Raw genomic sequence first — 20,650 nt, forward strand, 5'->3', positions numbered from 1 at the left:
GAAAAAGGAAAAAAATATATCTTTAATAGCTTAGTAAGCAGCATAGTATCTCGATTCACAACTAGTTTTATTCTTAAGACAAAGAAAGGACTGTGGAGCTCAGGGACTGTGATAGGTCAGTTTGCATTTAGCCTTGCACCTGCACTGTAAAAGACTGGCTAGCAGGATGTTCTGTACCTTGCAATTATGTATTAGAACCAGACAACCCTGTTGGGTCACTATTCCAGAAGTATTTTCTTACTTAACACAGAAACACAGCACGACCATGAGCAGGCAAAATAGCAGAAGGAGCAAGAGTGATATCCAACTTCCTGCTGGCTTTCTCATTGACTTTTCTTGTAGGAAGCTCGTAGGGTCCTGGATTTTGGATGCATTCTGTAGTGTAGCCTGTTTGAGGTACGTCGATTCAAAATTTGTTGCCCTATGAAGGCAGTGTTTTGCTCATTTGAAGTTTACAAACAATCAACCAGATGTGAGAGCTTTAATAGCATAGAGATGGAGTCAAAGATGTGAACAATCAAGTGACTCCCAAAATTAGAAATAAAGGGAACTGGCTTTTACCTGTATAAGGAATCTCACCTGATAAGTCCAATGCATTCTACGATTGCTACTGGGTGTTGAAAACGCCAAGTAGAATTGAGATCCATAATCTGCTACCCTTTTATTTGGGGGAGGTGGGTTAAATCTGGAGATTTCTACGAGTCAAGCATGTGTTGTAAATCACAATGGACTCAGATACACCATTAAATTATGCACAAAGCTAGAAGCATTTTGCTACAGAGGAAAAAGGAGAGGATAATTTTTTTAAAAAAAATAACACATATTTCTGCCAAGATCACTTAAAGCATGAGGTCAGGCTTTCAAGTAGATTGTTAATATGTGAATTACAAAACAGATTCCACGGTAAACATTTTCACCAACTGGATTTGCAGAAGGAAGGATGACTATTCCAATGGATCTTTAGCAATGTTTCAATAAGATTTTAGTCATGGTGTACTTTTGGGGAAAAATATATACAATGGGAGATACAACCCATCATCGTTTACTAACACCTCAGACATCAATCCTGGAAAGGCAGAGCTTTGCATTAAAATGCAGAAATTCCAAAGTTTGCCCTGGAAAACCATTATTTGCATATGTGCCACTTCCAATCTTGCAATCCCTTCTGTCTCATCTCATATGCGTGTGAATGCACAGGTGAGCAAATCATAACTGGCTGCAAGATCTTGCTTGGCCTTCAGTTAGGCAGACCCTGAAAGCTGCTTTATTCTGCAGCTGCACCGCCTTTCCTATGGAATGATAACAAGGGGGAGAGCTTTCGCACCCAGCCACCCCTTGATTTGCCAAGTGAGGTAGGTCAGCCCCATTTCTCATATAGGGATCAGGCACAGCACGGTTAAGAGATCACCCTGCACAGCAGATTTCTTGGCTTTTACAAGCAGAGTCATCCTGCTTCCTAGTAGAATTGTTCTAAACTTTACTTGATTCAAATGAAGGAAAAAAAGAAACCCAAGACTACATGATAGAGGCAAATGGTACAGCAGAGCAAGTCGGCAGTGATAATAGTCAAGAGAACGATTTCAGCTGCAATTTCTTCCAAATCCGAGATACAGGGGAGATCCCTATCTATCCTTCCCCTGTGGGCGACTTAGCAAACCACCCTTCTGAGCATGTTTTCTGAAATGCCACAAAAAGATTAAAGATAGCAAAGATGAGTCGGTTCCGATGAAGCACAGAAGTTGAGCCATAAAAGCTTTGAGAGCGGGAGGGTGGAAAACAACCTTTCCCTAAGGCAACCTTGCTTCGAGGGGAAGCAAACCAGAAACACGCCTCTGATTAGAAATGCATCATGGCCACTACTGGAAATGGGGTTCTGCCTAGACCAAGTCCAGTTTAAGTCAAATAGGTATCCAGTGTAGCGATTTAAAGTCACTGCAGTTAAAGTACTGAAGTCAATCACAAGTGCTGTTTCCCCCTCCCCTATAAATGCAACCTCAATGGCTATACAAGAATAAAGTACAGGTGCTGAAGTCCCTGTCACAGCTGCCAATTACCTGCTAGTGCTCTACTGCCCTCAGCACAAAGGAAGAGTCAAGTGCCTGGGTATCCAAGCAGATTCTCTCCAACAGAGGGAATCCCTTGGGCCTCTGCTTTTAGTTCTCCTTCAGAGTCAAATTCTCCAATCTGTCATTGACCTCCTTCTGGGTTCTGTCGTTAGCAGATTTGTTGGGGTAGCTGCGCTCTCCAAAGATGGTGCTTCCAATTCTGACGTTGGTAGATCCCACTTCAATCTGTGCAGAGTTAAAGGTGAGAGAAAGAACCACTGTTAGGAGTGTGACAAGAACTCCTCCCTTAGCTAGGAATCTGGAGCAAGAATGGAGATCCCCAACCTTGGCAATGAAGAATTTTGGATTCTGAAGCACATCTATCGTTGGCAAGTGTAGAGAAACACGGGTTTAATTAACTGGGGGAAAGGAACTGAGTCAGCCTCACTCACAGGCTCACTGATCAAATGGCAATACAATGTTCCCTCACTTTTCGCGGAGGATGCGTTCCGAGACCGCCCACGAAAGCTGAATTTCCACGAAGTACAGATGCGGAAGTAAATACACTATTTTTGGCTATGAACAGTATCACAAGCCTTCCCTTAACACTTTAAACCCCTAAATTGCAATTTTCCATTCCCTTAGCAACCATTCAGATTATTACTCACCATGTTTATTTATTAAAGTTTATTTTAAAAAATATTTATTAAAGGCAGACAAAAGTTTGGCCATGACATATGATGTCATCGGGCAGGAAAAACTGTGGTATAGGCGAAAAAACCTCAAAGTATTTTTTAATTAATATTTTTGAAAAACCGTGGTATAGATGTTTCGCGAAGTTCGAACACGCGAAAATCGAAAGAACACTGTAGTAGAAAATATCTATTCCAATAAAAATGGATGAATAAAAGCCGATTTATAGGAGCATATCTGGTGCATCTGGCCAATACTGTCTAGAACAGTGTTTTTCAACCAGTGTGCCGTGGCACACTAGTGTGCCGCGAGACATGGTCAGGTGTGCCGCGAAGCTCAGCAAGAGAGAGAAAGAAAGCAGGAGAGAGAGAGAGAAAGAGAGGCAGGGAAGGAGGGAGAGATAGAAAGAGAGCAAAAAAGAGAGGAAGGAAGGAAGGAAGAGAGAAAGAAAGAGGGATGGAGAGAGAGAGAGGAAGGAAGGGAGAGAAAGAGGGAGGGAAATAGAGCGAAAGGGAGGAAGAGAGAGAGAGAATTTTTTTGTCCAAACTTTTTTAGCCCCCCCTCCCCCTTGCTCAATGTGCCCCATAATTTTGTATATGTAAAAAATGTGCTGCAGCTCAAAAAAGGTTGAAAATCACTGGTCTAGAAGTTACCTACCATAATCTCAGAACTTAAGGACTTCTATCTAGCCCTTTTAATAGGAGATGCCTGTTAGTCTTCTGAGTATAGATTTGTGCTGTCTTTGAAATATAGCTCTCTGTAGTCTATCCTGATGGACAAGCCATAGTGGAAGCCACAATAATTTATGTTCTATGGTAAACTGCACGCTTTGCATTTCTACCAAAAACCAATCCATGTTCAGACGGTAAGTGTTCTGAATGAAATTCCAGCTGATGATCTTTAGCTTTTCTTTGAATAAATCCAGTGTTTCCCAACCTTGACAACTTGAAGATATCTGGACTTCAACTGGGGAATTCTGGGAGTTGAAGTCCAAATATCTTCAAGTTGCCAAGGTTGGGAAACACTGCCTTAGATAATAATGGAATAGACAGACCATTCCACTTAGCTGGAAATAAGTCTATTCATTTACAGTTTAACTGATTAGGAGGGTATTAGGTTGGGAAAGATTATCTAGACCAGGATGTGCTTAAATCTGATCCATGGGATCAGCATGGAAATATTGTAGCAAAAGACCGGTCCGGAGTGCCTCTGGCAGCCAAAATGGGGCAAAGGGACGCTTCACATGCCCCTCCCTGTACCCTTTTTTGGCCAGCAAAGTGCTGCAGGAGGTTATTTATTTATTAGATTAGATTTGTATGCCGCCCCTTTCCGTAGACTCCAGGCTGAAAACAAGGTTTCGGGGGGTGGGGCTACCCACGCCCCGTTTTGGCTGGCCAGGTGCTGCAGGACCAGAAATCTAGTTTGACACCCCTGATCTAGACTCTTTGGTAGCTTCCTTCAATGGAAAAGATGCCAATGTTAAAAGGTTTCTGATAATCTTTGGCAAGAGTGACCAACTTACTGCATGTTGAAAGTCTGTAGACATCCCCATGCTCAGCTCAACCTTTTCAATTGGGATATTGAGCTTTTCACACAGTTCTTGACGCAGAGATATTAAGACCTGGAGAGAGAGATTAGGGGAAGGGGGAAAGAACATAGCTTAATCTTTTCCTTAAAAGCCAAGATTTGCCTACCAGTATTATCTCTTAAAATTTCACCTACCTGGAAGTCGGGATTGGGGCCCTTACTGAGGTCATGGCCAAAGCTTCCAATTGTCATCAAGCCAACAAATTCCAGATGGGGACACTTCTGAACAATGTGTCCAACTGTTGTGATTAGTTCGCCTGGCGGAAGCCCGTGTTTGCCTATAAAAGAGAACATGTAATGGAGTTCTTTGCAGGAAGATACCCCCAGCAAGTGCATTTACAATTATGGCAAGAGACACTCTTTATGTAACACTAATGAAATCATTACTGACATAGTATTCCTCCATACTCATGGAGAATGACCTTGAGGTCATTTCCTGGCTATTTAACAACCTCAGCACAACTGATGTGGTATCTATAAAGGGAAGCCCATAAGTAAAGTTATTGGGGTGCAGCTTTCCTAGTGATTTCAAATTCAAACACTGCAAGGTTCTGTGCATACACACCTGTAGGCCCAGGCCTTTTACGAATATCCTGCAATCATTGAATGTGTACATCGGAAGTTCTCAAAATGAGCTTTTTGACTTTATAGTCAAGCAGACTAACCAGCCAAAACCTTATCACGACTCAGTCATGTTTGTGTGTGGAAGAACAACACCTGGTCTACTTACTCGTTTCTCCACTGGTGTTTACTTGCACCATGATCTTTAGTTTTTCAGAAGAGTTCTTTTTCTGCCAAGTACTGTTCACCTTATCTGCCAGTTTAATGGAGTCCACTGTCTCCAGCATAAATAGGTTTGGCACGACTAAAACAAATAAAAAAGGGTCTTAGCAAATATCATTTGTGACATATACTAGACCAGTGATGGCGAACCTATGGCACACAGAGATATATCTGCTGGCACACGAGCCGTGGCCCTAGCTCAGCTCCAACCTGCATGTTTGTGCCGGCCAGCTATTTTTGGTTCACACAGAGGCTCTGGGAGGGTGTTTGTGGCTTCCATAGAGCCTCCGGGGTGATGGGAGAGGGCATTTTTACCCTCTTCCAGCTCCAGGGAAGCCTTTAGAGCCTGGGGAGGGCAAAACATGAGCCTACTGGGCCCACCTGAAGTTGGGAAACAGGCCACTTCCGGCCTCCGGGAGGCAGGGGAAGTTGTTTTCGCTCTCCTCAGTCATTGAATTATGGGTGTGGGCACTCAGGCAAGCACGACAGCGCGCACCCACGCTCTTTCGGCACCCGAGGATAAAAAGGGTTGCCATCACTGCACTAGACCATGTCAGCACTGGAGCTGACATAGGGCAATGCCTTGCATGCCCTCCGATATGACTCCATGTGGCATCCATGACATCCATGCCATAGGTTCGCCATCAGAGCACTAGACCAATGTTTCCCCACCATGGCAACTTTAAGACATACAGACTTCAACTTCCAAAATTCCACAACGAGCCATGCAGGCTCTGTTGAGAAACCAGACTCTGTTGAGAAACATACTTTTTTACTTCTAAATCAATAGTAAGGGATTAATAAGTTATGAAAGTGGAAGAGGGTTTGCTTTCACTGATACTTAAAATACATAATGTAGTTCAGTGAATTGGCTGTATGTTTGTTCCCTGCCTGTTCAAGATTCTATGCATTTTCTATTTTCTTCCATGAATTCTAGAAGGCCCTTGGATACACCTGTCATATTAATCATGTATTAAGCACCATTTACGTAAATGGCAGAAAATGATTAAATACAAAAAGCCATAGATTCCTAGGATTGGAAGATTTGTACAGAAGAAAGGAGAGAGGGGACTGTTCCTTGCCCAATACAATTTAATTACAAATGTCTCCTATTCTTTTTTTCATCCCTCCATTCAACGAACTAATTCACAAAGTCACTTGATAGTGAGAGGGGTGATACATACATTTAATAATATAAAATTAATACACACATCACAATCTGAAATTCTAAAGCAAAGTGAGACATTCATTTAAGCTGAACATGTCACATAAGACCTTTCTTGCTATAATAAGTTTTCCTCCCACCATTTCTTAAATCAGTACTAAAAGAAAATATAATTACCGATTAGCTTGTTGACATTACTCTTCTGCAGATGGCCAATAAAATGCCATTTAATTTCCGGACAAGAAGAAAGAATCTAAGACCGAGACAACAAGGAATGTGATATTCCGTCTTGTAATCTAATGGTACTATTTTATATTTATATTTTATATTTATCCATCAAAACTGCTATATAAAGATAGACATAATTAAAAGTCACAAAACAATTGTAATTTTCAAACAAGGCACAACTATCAAACAATATCTTATAGTATATGTGTGTGTGTATTGTTGTTACTGTTTAACTTTACTTAATTATTGTAAATAACACTGACCAGATTCCACAACAATCCAGATGAGATAAATTGTTTCAAATTACTAGGGGTCTCAAGGACAAAGAACCACCTGGTTCAAATTCTAGGTGGCTTATTTAAATCTAGACCACTGGTTCCTTCCCAACCTCTTTTTGGCCATGCCCCACCAAAGCATCTCTAGAATCCTGATTCCCCAACTGCATAATATATAATTCCTACTATTCAAAAAGTGAACTCCTACCCACACGGAGGAAGCCTAAAAGGCCATCAATGTGATTTAAACAATGTTCCAATTGCCCCCCATTAAAAATCAAATTGTCCCCTGTGGAGTATGGGCCCCACATTGGGAACCACTGATCTTAACCGAGTTTCAAAATTTCAAAAGGGAGGAATCTTCTGCAATAGTATGTTCTACATTGATCAGAGTAGAGACCACTTGAAATTTTTATCTTAAGAAATACAATCCCAGCGACCGGTTAGGTCCCACAGAGTTGGCCTTCTCCGGGTCCCGTCGACTAAACAATGTCGTCTGGCGGGACCCAGGGGAAGAGCCTTCTCTGTGGGGGCCCCAACCCTCTGGAACCAGCTCCCCCCTGAGATTAGGATTGCCCCCACCCTCCCTGCCTTTCGTAAACTCCTTAAGACCCACCTTTGCCGTCAGGCATGGGGGAACTAAAACACCTCCCCCTTGCCCATGTTGTTTTGTTGATTGATTGACTGTGTGCCTGTTTTTTATATATACTGTTTTTTATAAGATTATTAATTTAAATTGGAACTGGATGGGTGGGCATTGGATTTGGTATTGTGTACTGTACTGTTTTTTATTATTGTTGTGAGCCGCCCCGAGTTTGCGGAGAGGGGCGGCATATAAATCCAATAAACCTAACCTAACCTAACCATATATCCCTTCTTACCTTGGAATCTGATGCCTTTTCTAATAATTCTTGTACCTATGGAAAATAAAAACATTTGATTAAGGTTTCAAAGTTTACTTTCACTTATTTCCTGCAGACTGTCATAATTGATAATGCAGGAAAAAGACCATTAGGAAAAGTAGGTTACAGGAAAGAGAAGAAGCTTCTGCCCAAACTGTGCATGGTGTTGCCACCTGCTCATTTGTTTTGAATAAGCAGTAATATCCTGTTTGCTTAAATAAATGTATTAGGGTTATAAAACAAATTAATGTCACATATGTATCAGCACAACTACATAGTGGTAGGTAAACCATAAAATGAAAGATAACACATTCATTTTTCATATGTATCAACTGTCTGTTGGGAAGTATTCAAATGCTGGCTGTTAAAAAGTGCTATTGCTAACATGCTGTTATGCCCTTTGTTAAAAAAGGCACTATAAATAAATGTTTATTATTATTATTATTATTATTATTATTATTATTATTATTACTGTTATTGTTGTTATTATTAATCAATTTTAACTGATTTTACAACCTCAACCTTTTTCAGAGGAGGTTGCATTCTGCTGCAAGACATGATTATATATGATATATATAATTCAAGCAGCTGAAGATGACAGCAACCTTACTTGAAGCAACTCAGGGATCTTAGTACCTTTAATTTTCTTTCTTTAAGGAATGATTAGCCTGATTTAACATTAACTGGCAAGTTCCAAAGTCAAAATAAAGTTTTCCTTGTTACCTTCTGGGAGGAGGCTTCCTGTTATCTTTTTTTTAAAAAAATTCTCCACAATTTTCATTTTTATGTCAACACATATACCTTAAAATGTCAATAACATACATATTTGTACATTTTTATTCAATCAAAAAAATTCAATACTGTCTGTTTCCCTTCACTCTATTACACTCCCCTCCTTCTAACTCCATCTTCTCCTACCTTCTTACTCCTTCTCTCCCCCTCCTGCTTCTCTCCACTCGTTCTTTCCTCTCTTCACCTTTTTACTCCTCTTTCTCTTTACCATTCCCTGAGTGCTTCTTATCTCAATTCATCTCATATTTAACAGACTGATGACATATGCTGTACATTTTTTAGACAGGGTCTCTCCTATAATCATTATATTTATATCTCTTCTGTGTATATAATTCTTTACTCTAGGTATGTTACTCATCTAACGCTGCCTCTCTGGCTTCATGTTATCTGAAGCAGAACATCTAGGTTCAGTCATGGTTTTGCTCCATATATATAGCAGTACCTCTAGATATGAGCTGCTCCACATGCGAGTATTCCAAGTTACGAGCCAAGACACGAGCAAAATTTCTGTTCGACACCAATACGAGCCGAGCGTCCACTAAGTGGCGCAAGAATTCCATGTTTCCAGTTATCTTGGTGCGAAAAGCAAAATCTAAATGCATTCATTCGGGATGCAAATTGATCGACATACGAGCTCGGCTCTGGCACGAATTACAGTGGTACCTCAAGATACGAACCCCTCGTCTTACGAACAACTCGTGATACGAACCCGGGGTTCAGAAAATTTTTGCCTCTTCTTTTTTTTTTTTAAATTTTTTTATTATTTTTCATAAAATAGACATACAGACTTACAGACATTAAACATAGAATGGGGATGTATTTCCCCGCTACTTTTGAAAGTATACATTCAAATAGAAAAAAGAATACATAATCAAACATTTGTTAAATGTTAAAAAGTTCTGATAAAAAATTTTCAAATCTTGAATGCAATGTTAGTACGGTATAAGTAAAAATTCTTAATATATTGTTTATAGGTACTATATTCAACTAATCAAACATTTAAACAAATAGAACAAAATTCTTAATATGTTTTCAAATCTTAAATGCAATGTTAGTACGGTATAAGTAAAGATTCTTAATATATCGTTTATAGGTACTATATTCATCTAATCAAACATTTAAACAAATAAAACAAAATTCTTAATATGTTACTTATAAGTAAACTATTATAACAAAATCCTCTGCAAATACATTTGAACTAATGGTAATATTGTTATTACCTAAGTAAAAACAAATCTATCTCTTATTTTTTCTTATCTAACCATCTATATACATTATTCCATGTTTCATAAAATTTAATATCTTCTTGATCGTTTAATCGTCTTGTCATCATATCCATTTCGGCGCAATCTAATATTTTGGCTATAACTTCTTCTTTCTTGGGGATTTCCTCCCCCTTCCAGTTTTGCGCATATATTATTCTAGCCGCAGTTAATATATGTATGATTAAATAAAGAGTTTCTTTCTTATAAGTCTGATTAGTAATTCCTAATAAGTAAAATTCCGGGGTGTTATCTATATCATGCTTTAATATTTCTTTTAATATCTTCTCAATCATCTTCCAATAAGTTTTAGCTTTACCACATGTCCACCATTGATGGTAATAAGTTCCTATATCTTTCTTACATTTCCAACATAGTGGGGATGTTTTTGGAAACATTTTTGCTATCCTGTTTGGTGGGAGGTGCCATCTATAAAACATTTTAATTTGGTTTTCTTTTAATGAAACTGACTTAGTCATTTTCCAGTTATTGATCCAAACTTTTTCCCAGGTGTCTATATCTATTTCCTTACCTATATTTCTGCACCATCTTATCATAGTATCTTTTAAAGTCAGCTCTATATTTTTGTGAGCGATAAGAAATTTATATATTTTCCCTATCATTTTTGGTGAGTTGGTAATAATTAAATTACTTAGCAAGTTCTTACTTTTATTAAAAATGTAAAGAGTTTTATCCTTCTGGTATCTGGATCGAATCTGGGCATAGTGCCACCAGTCTATTATTATTCCTTCTTCTTGTAGTTTATTCCTAGGTTTTAACTTCATCTGGTCGTTTAATAGTTCTTTATATCTATAAAATATTTTCATGTCTTTTATGGACTTTGGATGTGTTATTGCTTCTAGGGGGGCTATCCATTCTGGAACATTTAAGAAATGATTTTTCTTTATATCTTTCCAAACCTCTAATAAGTACTTCCTTAATGTGTGTCTTTTAAAGTATGAGTGGTTTTTTTCCTTATCGTACCATATAAATGCATGCCAACCCAACATGAGATCATGTCCTTCTAGATTTAATATTCTTTTATTCTCTAAAGTTATCCAATCTTTAATCCATGTTAAGGCGGCGGCCTGGTAATATAATTTCCAATTTGGAAGACCAAATCCTCCTCTTTCTTTAATGTCTTCTAAACAGTTTATTTTTATCCTTGCTTTTTTCCCTTGCCATATAAATTTTTTAACTAAATTTGTCATGGTTCTAAAAAAATTTCCTCCTGGATTTATTGGGATTACCTGGAAGAGAAATAATACCTTAGGCAAAATATTCATCTTAATTGTAGCAATTCTTCCTAAAAATGATATTTTCAGGTTATTCCACATTTCTAAATCTTTTTTAATTTCTGCTAATAATTTTATGTAATTATCATTTTTTAATGTTATTGTTTTCGCTGTTAAATTTATTCCTAAGTATTTTACTTTCTTTACAGTTTTTATTCCAGAAATATTTTCTAATTTAGTTTCTTGTATTTTATTCATATTTTTAGTTAAGAAAGAAGTTTTACTTTTATTTATCTTTAAACCTGCTACATTTCCAAATTGTTCGATAGTTTGTAATAAAGAAGGTACTGTTGTTATCGGTTCTTCAATTATAAACGTTAAGTCATCTGCAAAAGCTTGAAGTTTGTAAGTTTCGTCTCCTATTGTTAAACCTTTTATATCAGAATCCGCTCTTATTTTAATTGATAAAGTTTCAAGTGTCATAATAAATAGCAATGGTGATATAGGACATCCCTGACGAACTCCCTTATTTATATCAAGTGTTTGTAGTTGGTTATTATTTAATATTATCTTAGTCGTTTGTTTTGAATATATAGTATCTATTAAATTAACAAATTTTGGGCCAAACCTCATTTTGTTTAATTGCATTTTTATAAATGTCCAGTTAACGTTGTCAAAGGCCTTTTGAGCATCTAAAAACATTAAAGATGCTGTCTTATCTGAATGTTGTTCATAATATTCTAATGTGTTTATTACCGTTCTCAGGTTGTTTTTAATTTGTCGCCCTGGTAGGAATCCATTTTGGTCTTGATGTATTATTCCGTTTATAATTCTTTTAAGTCTATCTGCATAAATGGCAATAAATATTTTATAATCTACATTTAATAACGATATGGGTCTATAATTTTTGATTTTTACTGGGTCAGTACCGGGTTTGTGTATTAAAGTTGTCAACGATTCTGACCAAGATTTCGGAATTTTACCCTCAAGTCTACATAAATTAAAAGTTTCTAACATATGGTTTCTTACTATTTCGTTTTCTATCTTATACCATTCTGCCGGTATAGCATCCGGGCCGGTGGCCTTATTGTTCTTCTGTTTTTTAATTGTAGTTAGGAGTTCTTCCATGGTTATTGGTCCATCCAACATAGTCTGTTGGTCTTCTGTTATTTGTGGTAGTTTTGAAGCCTGTAAGTAATTAAAAACTTCATCTTCGCTAACATTGTCTTTGGCATAGAGATCTTTATAAAAATTATAGACAATATCCGCCTTTCCTTCTGTATCGTATTTTATTGTACCATCCTTGTCTTCTAATTTTTTTATCAATTTGGATTGACTCTGCTTTCTAAGTTTATATGCTAACCATCTTCCCGGTTTATTTGCATGTTCAAAATAATGCTGTTTTGCTCTTTTAATTTTTTCAGTTATTTGATTTTGTTCTATAATTCTAATTTTATGTTTAGTTACATTTATTTCTGTTTTAAAATCTCTATTCTTGGTGTGTTGCTGCGATGCAAATTCCAGTTGTTTTAATTCATTTATTAATTGTACATACTTTAGTTTATTTTCCTTATTGTATTTTGCTATATAGGATATTGTTAACCCTCTTATATAAGCTTTGAGTGTATCCCATAAATTCTGTGGAGTGGTGTCTGGGGTTTTATTAATTTCAAGAAATATTTTTAATTCCTTTTCAATCCAATCCTTATATTTCTTATCTTTTAATATATTTCTATTCATCCACCAAGTATTCTGCTTATTATTCGTTCTTATATAAACCACTATTGGGTTGTGGTCGGCCCATGTATTAACATCTATCTCTACTTCCCTTATTTGTTCTGCGGCCATTTTTGATGTCCATACCATGTCTATTCTTGTCCAAATTTTGTGGGGATTAGAATAAAACGTAAATTGTCTTTTATGGGGGTGTCTTTCCCTCCATATATCATTTAACAATAATTCTGTTTTCATTTTTTGGAAAGTACTAGGTAGTAAATTTCTTTTTGTTTTTTTCCTTTTACTATTGCTCCCCCCCCCTGAATGATCTAGTTGCCTATTCACAATAGCATTAAAATCACCTATTATTAATACATTCTCAATAGCTAACTCTATTATTATTTGGTGTAAATTTTTATAAAATGACATTTGGTCTTCATTGGGAGCATAAATAGAGACAACCACTATAGGTCTAGGTTCAATATCAACTTGTACAATTAGTATTCTACCATCATTGTCTTTGTATATTTGTTTGGAATTTATAGAATTCTCTACATACATCACCACACCTCTTTTTTTTTGATCTGCTAATGCAGCATACATTTTTCCAATTTTAGGATTCAACAATAATTTTTGGTTATCTTTTTTAATATGTACTTCTTGTAATATTGCAATTTGAGCATTTTGACTTCTGATTTTGGAAAAGATTTGTTTCCTTTTCCTTGGTTCATTTAGTCCATTGACATTTACCGAAAAGATCTTTAGGTCTTTAGTTGTTGTCATTTAGTAGGTTTTTTGGTTTCTCGCTGGGGTTGAACTCTTCTAGCACCTTGGTCCTGCTCTATTGCCAGGGCAGTGGCCCCCAAAAGTTCTTCTTGTTGGATTGCTAGTTTCTCCACTGGTTGCTGTTGTGCTGATTGTTGTTGAGCCTCTTGTTGATTATCTGAAAAGTCCATGTGGCTGATGCCACTATTTTCGAAGAAGTACCTAGCTTGTTCTACGTTTTCCAGCTTGTATCTTGTAGAGCGCCATGTCAGAGAAAGGCCTTGTGGAATTAACCAACGGTAGGTTATATTTTCTTTGATCAAAATTCTGGTAAGAAAATGGTAATCTCTTCTGCTCTCTCTGACGCTTCTTGGAACTTGTTTTAATATTTTTATTTCCACTCCTTGATGTTGAAGTTTGGAGTTTCTTGCCCAGTGGAGTATGTCATCTCGCAAAGTTTTCCTGGTAAATTTGATGTGAATCTCTCTTGGGAGATTGTGGCGACGGATGTAACTATTCGAAGTTCTGAAAACTTCATCGATTTCTTTCACTAGCGCAGCAGGATCCTCCTGGAGTATTCCTCCAATAGTTTCCGCCATAGTCATTTTTAAATCTTCATCTTTTTCCTCTTTCATGTTCTGAAATCGTAGTCCATACGAAGCACGTTGCATCTCCAGCTGAATTATTGATTCATCATGTCTTCTATGTCTTGCATCAGCTCTCCCTTCAAGATAGTCTATTCTTTTTGCATTTTTGTCGGATTTCTCTTCAACTTTTTTCACGCGATCGTCGCTTTCTTGTAGTGTTTGTTGAATCACCTTTATCTGGTCTTTCACCTCGGCCATATCAACTTTCAATTGGGCCATCTCCTTTTTGAATTCTGTCAAGTCTGCCTTTATAGCTTCTCTTTGTTGTGTTGCATCCTCTTTTATAGCCTCTCTTTGTTGAGTAGCATTTTCTTGAGATTTAAACATAAAGTCCTGCATATTGTTTAAAGTTTCTTGTAGTGTTGCAAAGTTGGACTGCATTGTTTTGTCTTTTTCTTTATCCTTGGAAGACATAGCTGACGCCTGGTGCGTCGGGGAGGGACGCGGCGACACTTGTGGAGAAGAGATTGTTGCAGTAGGTTGTTTTTTGACTGTTTTAACAACGGTTGAAGAAGTTGACATTATCAATTTTGAATCCGCTGTTTGAAATTTGAATTAATTTAAATCAATCTAAATTTATATATAGTGAAAAGGAGAAAATTTCTATAAATTCCAAATCTATTCAATCTGTTTTATTAGCGGTTACGCTTAAATTATAACTATTCAATTATCAAGAAAATTCAAAATTCAAAATCCAATATATATTATTATTAATTATTTTAAAAATTTAAAAATTTAAAGATATAATAACTCAGAAAACAAATGTAAAACTTTTAGGAATAGAAAACCAGTAAAAGTTAAAAATAAATGGTCTAATAAAAAGACAAAATAAATGACAGCAAAGAAAGAATAATAACTATTTTAAAAAGGGAGATTTTAAGGAAGTACAGAGAAAAAAAAGGAAGAGAAAAAAGACTTAATAAGGCAGCAAGAAGAGGGAGAGAAAGGGAGAGAGAGAAAAGAAATGGGGAATATTTCAATTCAAATAATTAGAATAGAGCAGGAAACCAAGGTTTGCTAACAATGCATAGTCTTCAATTCAAACTTCTTTTAGAAATAGGAATAAAAAGAAGGAAAATCAGAAGGAGAACAAAAAAAAAGTTAATTAATCAAAAAGAAAACACAGTATATATAGTTATGTTCTTCTTATAAATCAGGAAATTATATTAGATGAATAAAGAGTGTGAATCCAAATGTCAGAAAATACAATTGTACTTAATCCCAATTGCAGGTCTCAAGAAAAGAAAAAAAAGTCAAATTAATAATTTTCTTGTAGTTAAAATGGAGTCTATGTTCTTTTCCAAATTCAAGACAAAGGCAAAAAAAATAGATCCCAAGATGGAGTCAGGTTAGAAGTCAGAAGTTCATATGACCAGGCAGATGTGAAAAGGTTCTCAGAAGAAAAAATAATCCCAAGGAGAAAAGGCAATCAGCGAGTAATCCAAAGTAATTCAAAGGCAATCAGCAAGTAATCCAAATAGGTTAATCCAAAGGTAAATATTCCAAAGGAAAGGTATCAGTTCCTTCTATTTCCCATTTATTTTCAAGTTGTTATATAATGTTATTATGTTGCAAAGACAACAGGATGAGAAAAAAAAAATAAGGCAACAAAGTTATATTCCTCCGCTGTTAAGATGTCAGCCCGGAACACAATGTTTTGACAGACTATAAAAAAGAAATTTTAGTCATCTTTACTAATTTCTTTTAAGCATTGAAATCTTCTAAATAGTCATTTCCAGTTCAAGTTCTTTTATTAAAGCATAGGGTAAAAAAAATGTTTTATAGATTCCAAAATTCAGATACAAAATGGAAACAATGAAAATGAGAGAATTTAGTCTCGGCTGTTATTTGCGGATGAGACTCAGAAAAAAAAAAACTTTCACTTTCGCCTCGTTAAACAAAGCTTTCCCTTGAGGCTTGCGAACGATCAAATCTTCAGATTTTAGTCTTGAAACAAAGAGGAAATTTTTTACCTTGAGTCCTTTATCGGATGTATTCTTTTTCAGTTAGTTAAATGTAGAACTTTCAATTTAGAACTTTTTCTCAGCTTCCCGCTGGGTGAGGGGAGAAAGCGCTGGCCGGTCCTCTCAGGCAAAGAGGATCGGTTCTCCCGTCTTCGAAGCTGCGGGGCGAACCGCTGCCTCTGGAGTCTCAGCGATGGCTCCTCGGGCAGAGGGGAGCCCCCTGTTCTGGGATCGGGCCATCCGAGCCCGATCCGATCGCAAATGCGACCTTCGGAGGGGGTAGAAGGGATCGCCTGGCAGAGCCCTGCCAAGGATGTCCCGCCGCGATCACCGCCAAACCGGAAGCCTCTTCTTACGAACTTTTTTCGAGTTATGAACCGGCGTTCGGAGACTGCTGGGAAGCCGCGCGGCTGTTTTAAAAGGTGACAGCCGGGCGGCGGGGCTTCCCAGAAGCCTCCCGAACGCCGGTTCATAACTCGAACAAAGTTCGTAAGAAGAGGCAAAATTTTTCTGAACCCCGGGGTCGGTTCGGGAGGTTGCTGGGAAGCCCCCCAGCCCGGCTGTCACCTTTTAAAACAGCTGCGCCGCTTCCCAGCTGTCTCCTGAAGCCGAATACGGAAGTTCGGCTTTGCCGTTCGGCTTCAGGAGACAGCTGGGAAGCGGCGCGGCTCTTTTAAAAGGTCGCAGCCGGCCTGGGGGGCTTCCCAGCACCCCCCCGAACCCCGAACCCGGGTTCGGGGGGGTGCTGGGAAGCCCCCCAGGCTGGGTGTCACCTTTTAAAACAGCCGTGCGGCTTCCCAGCAGTCGCCGAAAGCCGTTTTTTTGCGGGGGGTTTTTGGTTGCACGGATTAATTGACTTTACATTGTTTCCTATGGGAAACAATGTTTCGTCTTACGAACCTTTCGTCATACGAACCTCCTCCTTGCACCAATTAAGTTCGTATCATGAGGTATTACTGTAAACTCTTATGTCGAGGTACCACTGTATATATATTTGCCTGCGATGAAGCAATCGATGCTCGCCTGCTGTTCTCCGCAGGCAGGAGCACTTTACAAAATGCTGCCGAAAGCAGCCAAGCACAGCCGAGCCAGTCCAGCAAGGGAGGGTGGCAGTGGTGGGAGGCGGAGTCAAAGGGGCAGCAACAGAGACCCCTGCTTGTGGACTCCGGAGTAAAGCAAAGCCCAGAGGAGTGCAGGGCTTGGGACGGTTCCGCCTCCCACCACTGCCTCCCTCCCTTGCTGGGCTGGCTCGGCTGCATTGGGATGCCTTCGGCAGCATTTTGAAAAGCTCTCCTGCCTGCGAAGATCAGGAGCTGAGCATTGATCCCTTCATTGCAGGCAGGAGTGCTTTCAAACTGACGTAGGCAGAGCCCAAGTGAGCCAAGCTAGTCCCGCGGAGTGTGTGCACACCCGCCTCTCGCTTGCTCTCGTTCTCCCAGCCAAAAGAGTGCCTGCCAGAGAAAGAGAGGCTCCTGGCATGTCCCCCCCTCCATTTTTAGACTGGGGCTTATTTCAAGGCATGTCCCGAAAAGCCCTGTTGGGCTTATTATCAGGACATGTCTTATTATAGGGGAAACACGGTATGTTCCATATGAACTCTCATTTTCTCTGTTCGCTATGTATTCAAAATGGACAGTGATGAATGTGTGTGTGTATGTGTGTTATATGGGTGCATGGGTACTTTCTTTTGGGAGCAGGCAATTTCATTTTTAATGTGTGCCAGTGTACTCACAGTAAAAAATGATAATAAATATTATCTTATCTCATCCCCTCCAATTTTATCAATTAGACTGGGTGCCAGGAGGCTAATGCCTCGTTCCTTCCTGTCTTTCAATCTTAGATTAAGCAGGTACTTACATAGTTTTCTCCAAAGCTGCGCTGTCCATGATTGTAAGCCTCAATGACCATTTCTGCTGGTTTGGTTTTACTGACAGCCACTAAACGAGGTGGAATGGTAGGCAAGGTCTGCATTTGCAAAGAAAAAGAAGAAAACGAGCAAGTCTATACAGGCTTTCTGATAAGCTTGATAAGCGGAATGTGGAATGCAATAACTAAAGACCCATCAACATATCAGGTGACAGCAAACAAAAGGAGGTCAACCTGGTCCCCTTTTACATTTTGGATCACTCTTACAAGCTTTGTTCATTGGCAATGTTGTCCATGGATTAGGGCAGACACAATCCAAAAGACACAGGGAGGACCAGATTGTATATTCCAGGAATGAGGCTAAATAAGAGCCAGGGTGGCGCAGCAGGTAGAGTGCTCTACTGCAGGCCACTGAAGCTGACGGTAGATCTGAAGGTCAGTGGTTCAAATCTCATCACCGGCTCAAGGTTGACTCAGCCTTCCATCCTTCCGAGGTGGGTAAAATGAGGACCTGGATTGTGGGGGCAATAGGCTGGCTCTGTTAAGAAGTGCTATTGCTAACATGTTGTAAGCCGCCCTGAGTCTAAGGAGAAGGGCGGCATAAAAATGGAATAAATAAATAATTATTTATTTTTTGGATTTATATAGCTACCCAACTTTGGGCAGATAATATGCCACCAGTTAGTTTAAACAAGAGTTAATCACAAACAATTAAAAAAATAATAATACATGGGTGAACAGACCAGAGCCCATCTAGGATTTCTCAACCCTGCTGGATAAAAACAAGTTGTCAAAATTTTTCTATATTCAGTTTATCTAACCACAGTAATGAATAGCATGTATAAATAAGTTATAACATCTTTATGGCATCTTAAAGAATGCATTAAAATCGAATAGATATTCTCACAGACAAAAGGATTCGGCATCTTTAGATGCCTCATCCCCTTCACATGGGACAAGTATGACAAAAACACAGTGGAGTGTATTATTGGTTAGGTTTGGGATTAAAAATTAAGGAGAAGCATGGGAGCCCCTTTTCCTACTAAAAAATGGAACTAAAAGGCAAAAGCTTTTGAGAGCTGCTGTTCACTTAGAACAGCAAGGCTGATATTTTATTTAAATTGAAATGAATGGGGGGGGGAGGCATGCCCTGATTTAACTCCGACATCAGCCTAGCCATTCTCCACACAATACATATATCATCTTATTTATTTTTATAATTGTCTTTTATGCGTTCTGTTTTAGTGTAAACCATGCAGCTACTGATAATGCATATATAAACATTTTCATATTGTGCATTTTATACCTTCTACTTTGTGGTAAACATGCAGCTAAGCATAACACATATTAGTTGTTGATTTTTAAAAAAATATATATATAATTATTCATTTTTTCTATTGTGTTGCAATCCCGCAAAAGTCAGAAGAGTGGGATATAAATAAATAAATATTTGATATAAATATGTTTGAATGCCGGCCTTTTCTCCACACGCCCCGGGCGGGGATGGAACTATTCCCCACTCCCCTTCCGATTTGCGGGTCGGAAAAGAATCTCCTCCCACGGAGGATTTGGATTTGAAGTAACTGGAAGGTTAAAAGTCTCTCAGCTGATTCCGCCTTCCGCGGCCCAAGGAGCTCCAGAGGCTCGGGGACTACGCCTCCCAGCCAGGGCGGCCTCTGAGGATTATGGGAGTTGTAGTCCCCAAGTCCTGGAAGGCGGCCGTCGACGGTCTGCGGGGAGTCCTGCCGCTCCGGCCGCGCAAGAGCCCTAAGCACCCAATGCAGGGCCGATTCAGCGATGCCCATCCCGACCCAGGCGAGCGTGAGCCCCGGCGGGTCCTGCTCTCCACCCCAGTCCCGAGACAGCACCTGGGGCCTCCGCGCCGCCGCCTGCTGCACTTGCTCCCGGACCGCCCGGAGCATCTGCGGCAGGCCTTCCCCGGCAGCCATGCCGGCTCTCCACATTCCTCGCCGGGCCTCCTCTTTTTTTCTGCGCACGCAGCACCTCCGGGATCCCGAGTGCGCCAGCTTCCGCCACACACGCGGGAGCCAATCGCCGCTCGAGGTTCCTCTTGGCTGACCAGCGGGATTGGGAGGAGAGGCCGAAAGAAGGCGGGGCTAAATCAGCTGACCGGCCCTCGTCTTCGGCCATTTTGGAAAGGTCGGGAGGGTCGAAGCGGTGAAGGGACAGGGAGATGTGGAAGCTCACCACTACCAGTGTTTCCCAACCTTGGCAACTTGAAGATATCTGGACTTCAACTCAACATTCGCTGGCTGGGGAATTCTGGGAGTTGAAGTCCAGATATCTTCAAGTTGCCAAGGTTGGGAAACACTGCACTAGTGGGTTCCGACAGCGGCTTCAGGCGGGTGTGCAGAAAAGCTGGGCAGGGCAGCTCTAAGAGAAGCCCGAGGGCAGGGCGAGCGGTTGGAGAACGCTTGTCCTATTGCCTTTTTTTATCATCACTTTCTATGCTATATAAACTACTATCTATATGTGATTGACAAAATAAAAAAGTAAAATAATAATAATTTAAAAAAAAACCATGCGTGCATGAGGAGCTCTGTACCTAGCGGGATTCTAATGAGGATTAAGGCTGAAGGTCACAGTCCGGGTCCTACTGTCAAATCCTTACTGTAACCTTCCTTAAAAGATTGCACAAGTGACTGATGGCAGGTGTGCTTTTCTGTGGGATTCATGAAGGTCTCTACTCCATTTTCCAGGGTGC

General features: G+C 39.3%; 1 protein-coding gene across 1 annotated transcript; it reads right to left on the reverse strand.

The window, feature by feature from the left end:
• Positions 1-19,963, reverse strand: PLPBP (pyridoxal phosphate binding protein). Its single transcript, XM_070765025.1, has 8 exons — positions 19,794-19,963; positions 17,917-18,024; positions 7,658-7,693; positions 6,451-6,526; positions 5,056-5,190; positions 4,461-4,603; positions 4,261-4,359; positions 1-2,291 (listed from the first exon to the last, which is right to left on the reverse strand). The coding sequence occupies exons 1-8, from the start codon at positions 19,887-19,889 to the stop codon at positions 2,154-2,156; spliced, it is 831 nt and encodes a 276-aa protein (XP_070621126.1). The 5' UTR covers positions 19,890-19,963; the 3' UTR covers positions 1-2,153.
• Positions 19,964-20,650: the final 687 nt, after the last annotated feature.

The sequence above is a fragment of the Erythrolamprus reginae genome, chromosome 12 (assembly GCF_031021105.1).
Source record: "Erythrolamprus reginae isolate rEryReg1 chromosome 12, rEryReg1.hap1, whole genome shotgun sequence".
Lineage (NCBI taxonomy): Eukaryota > Metazoa > Chordata > Lepidosauria > Squamata > Dipsadidae > Erythrolamprus > Erythrolamprus reginae.

What these genes read in the sequence shown, in the direction of transcription:
- PLPBP (XM_070765025.1), bottom strand. Translation starts at nt 19,889, where the DNA reads ATGTGGAGAGCCGGCATGGCTGCCGGGGAAGGCCTGCCGCAGATGCTC. An exon ending in TAATGTCAACAAGCTAATCG is followed by an intron (nt 5,191 to 6,450) that starts GTAATTATATTT and finishes TATTTGTTTTAG; the next exon opens with TCGTGCCAAACCTATTTATG. An exon ending in GCCCCAATCCCGACTTCCAG is followed by an intron (nt 4,360 to 4,460) that starts GTAGGTGAAATT and finishes CTCTCTCTCCAG; the next exon opens with GTCTTAATATCTCTGCGTCA.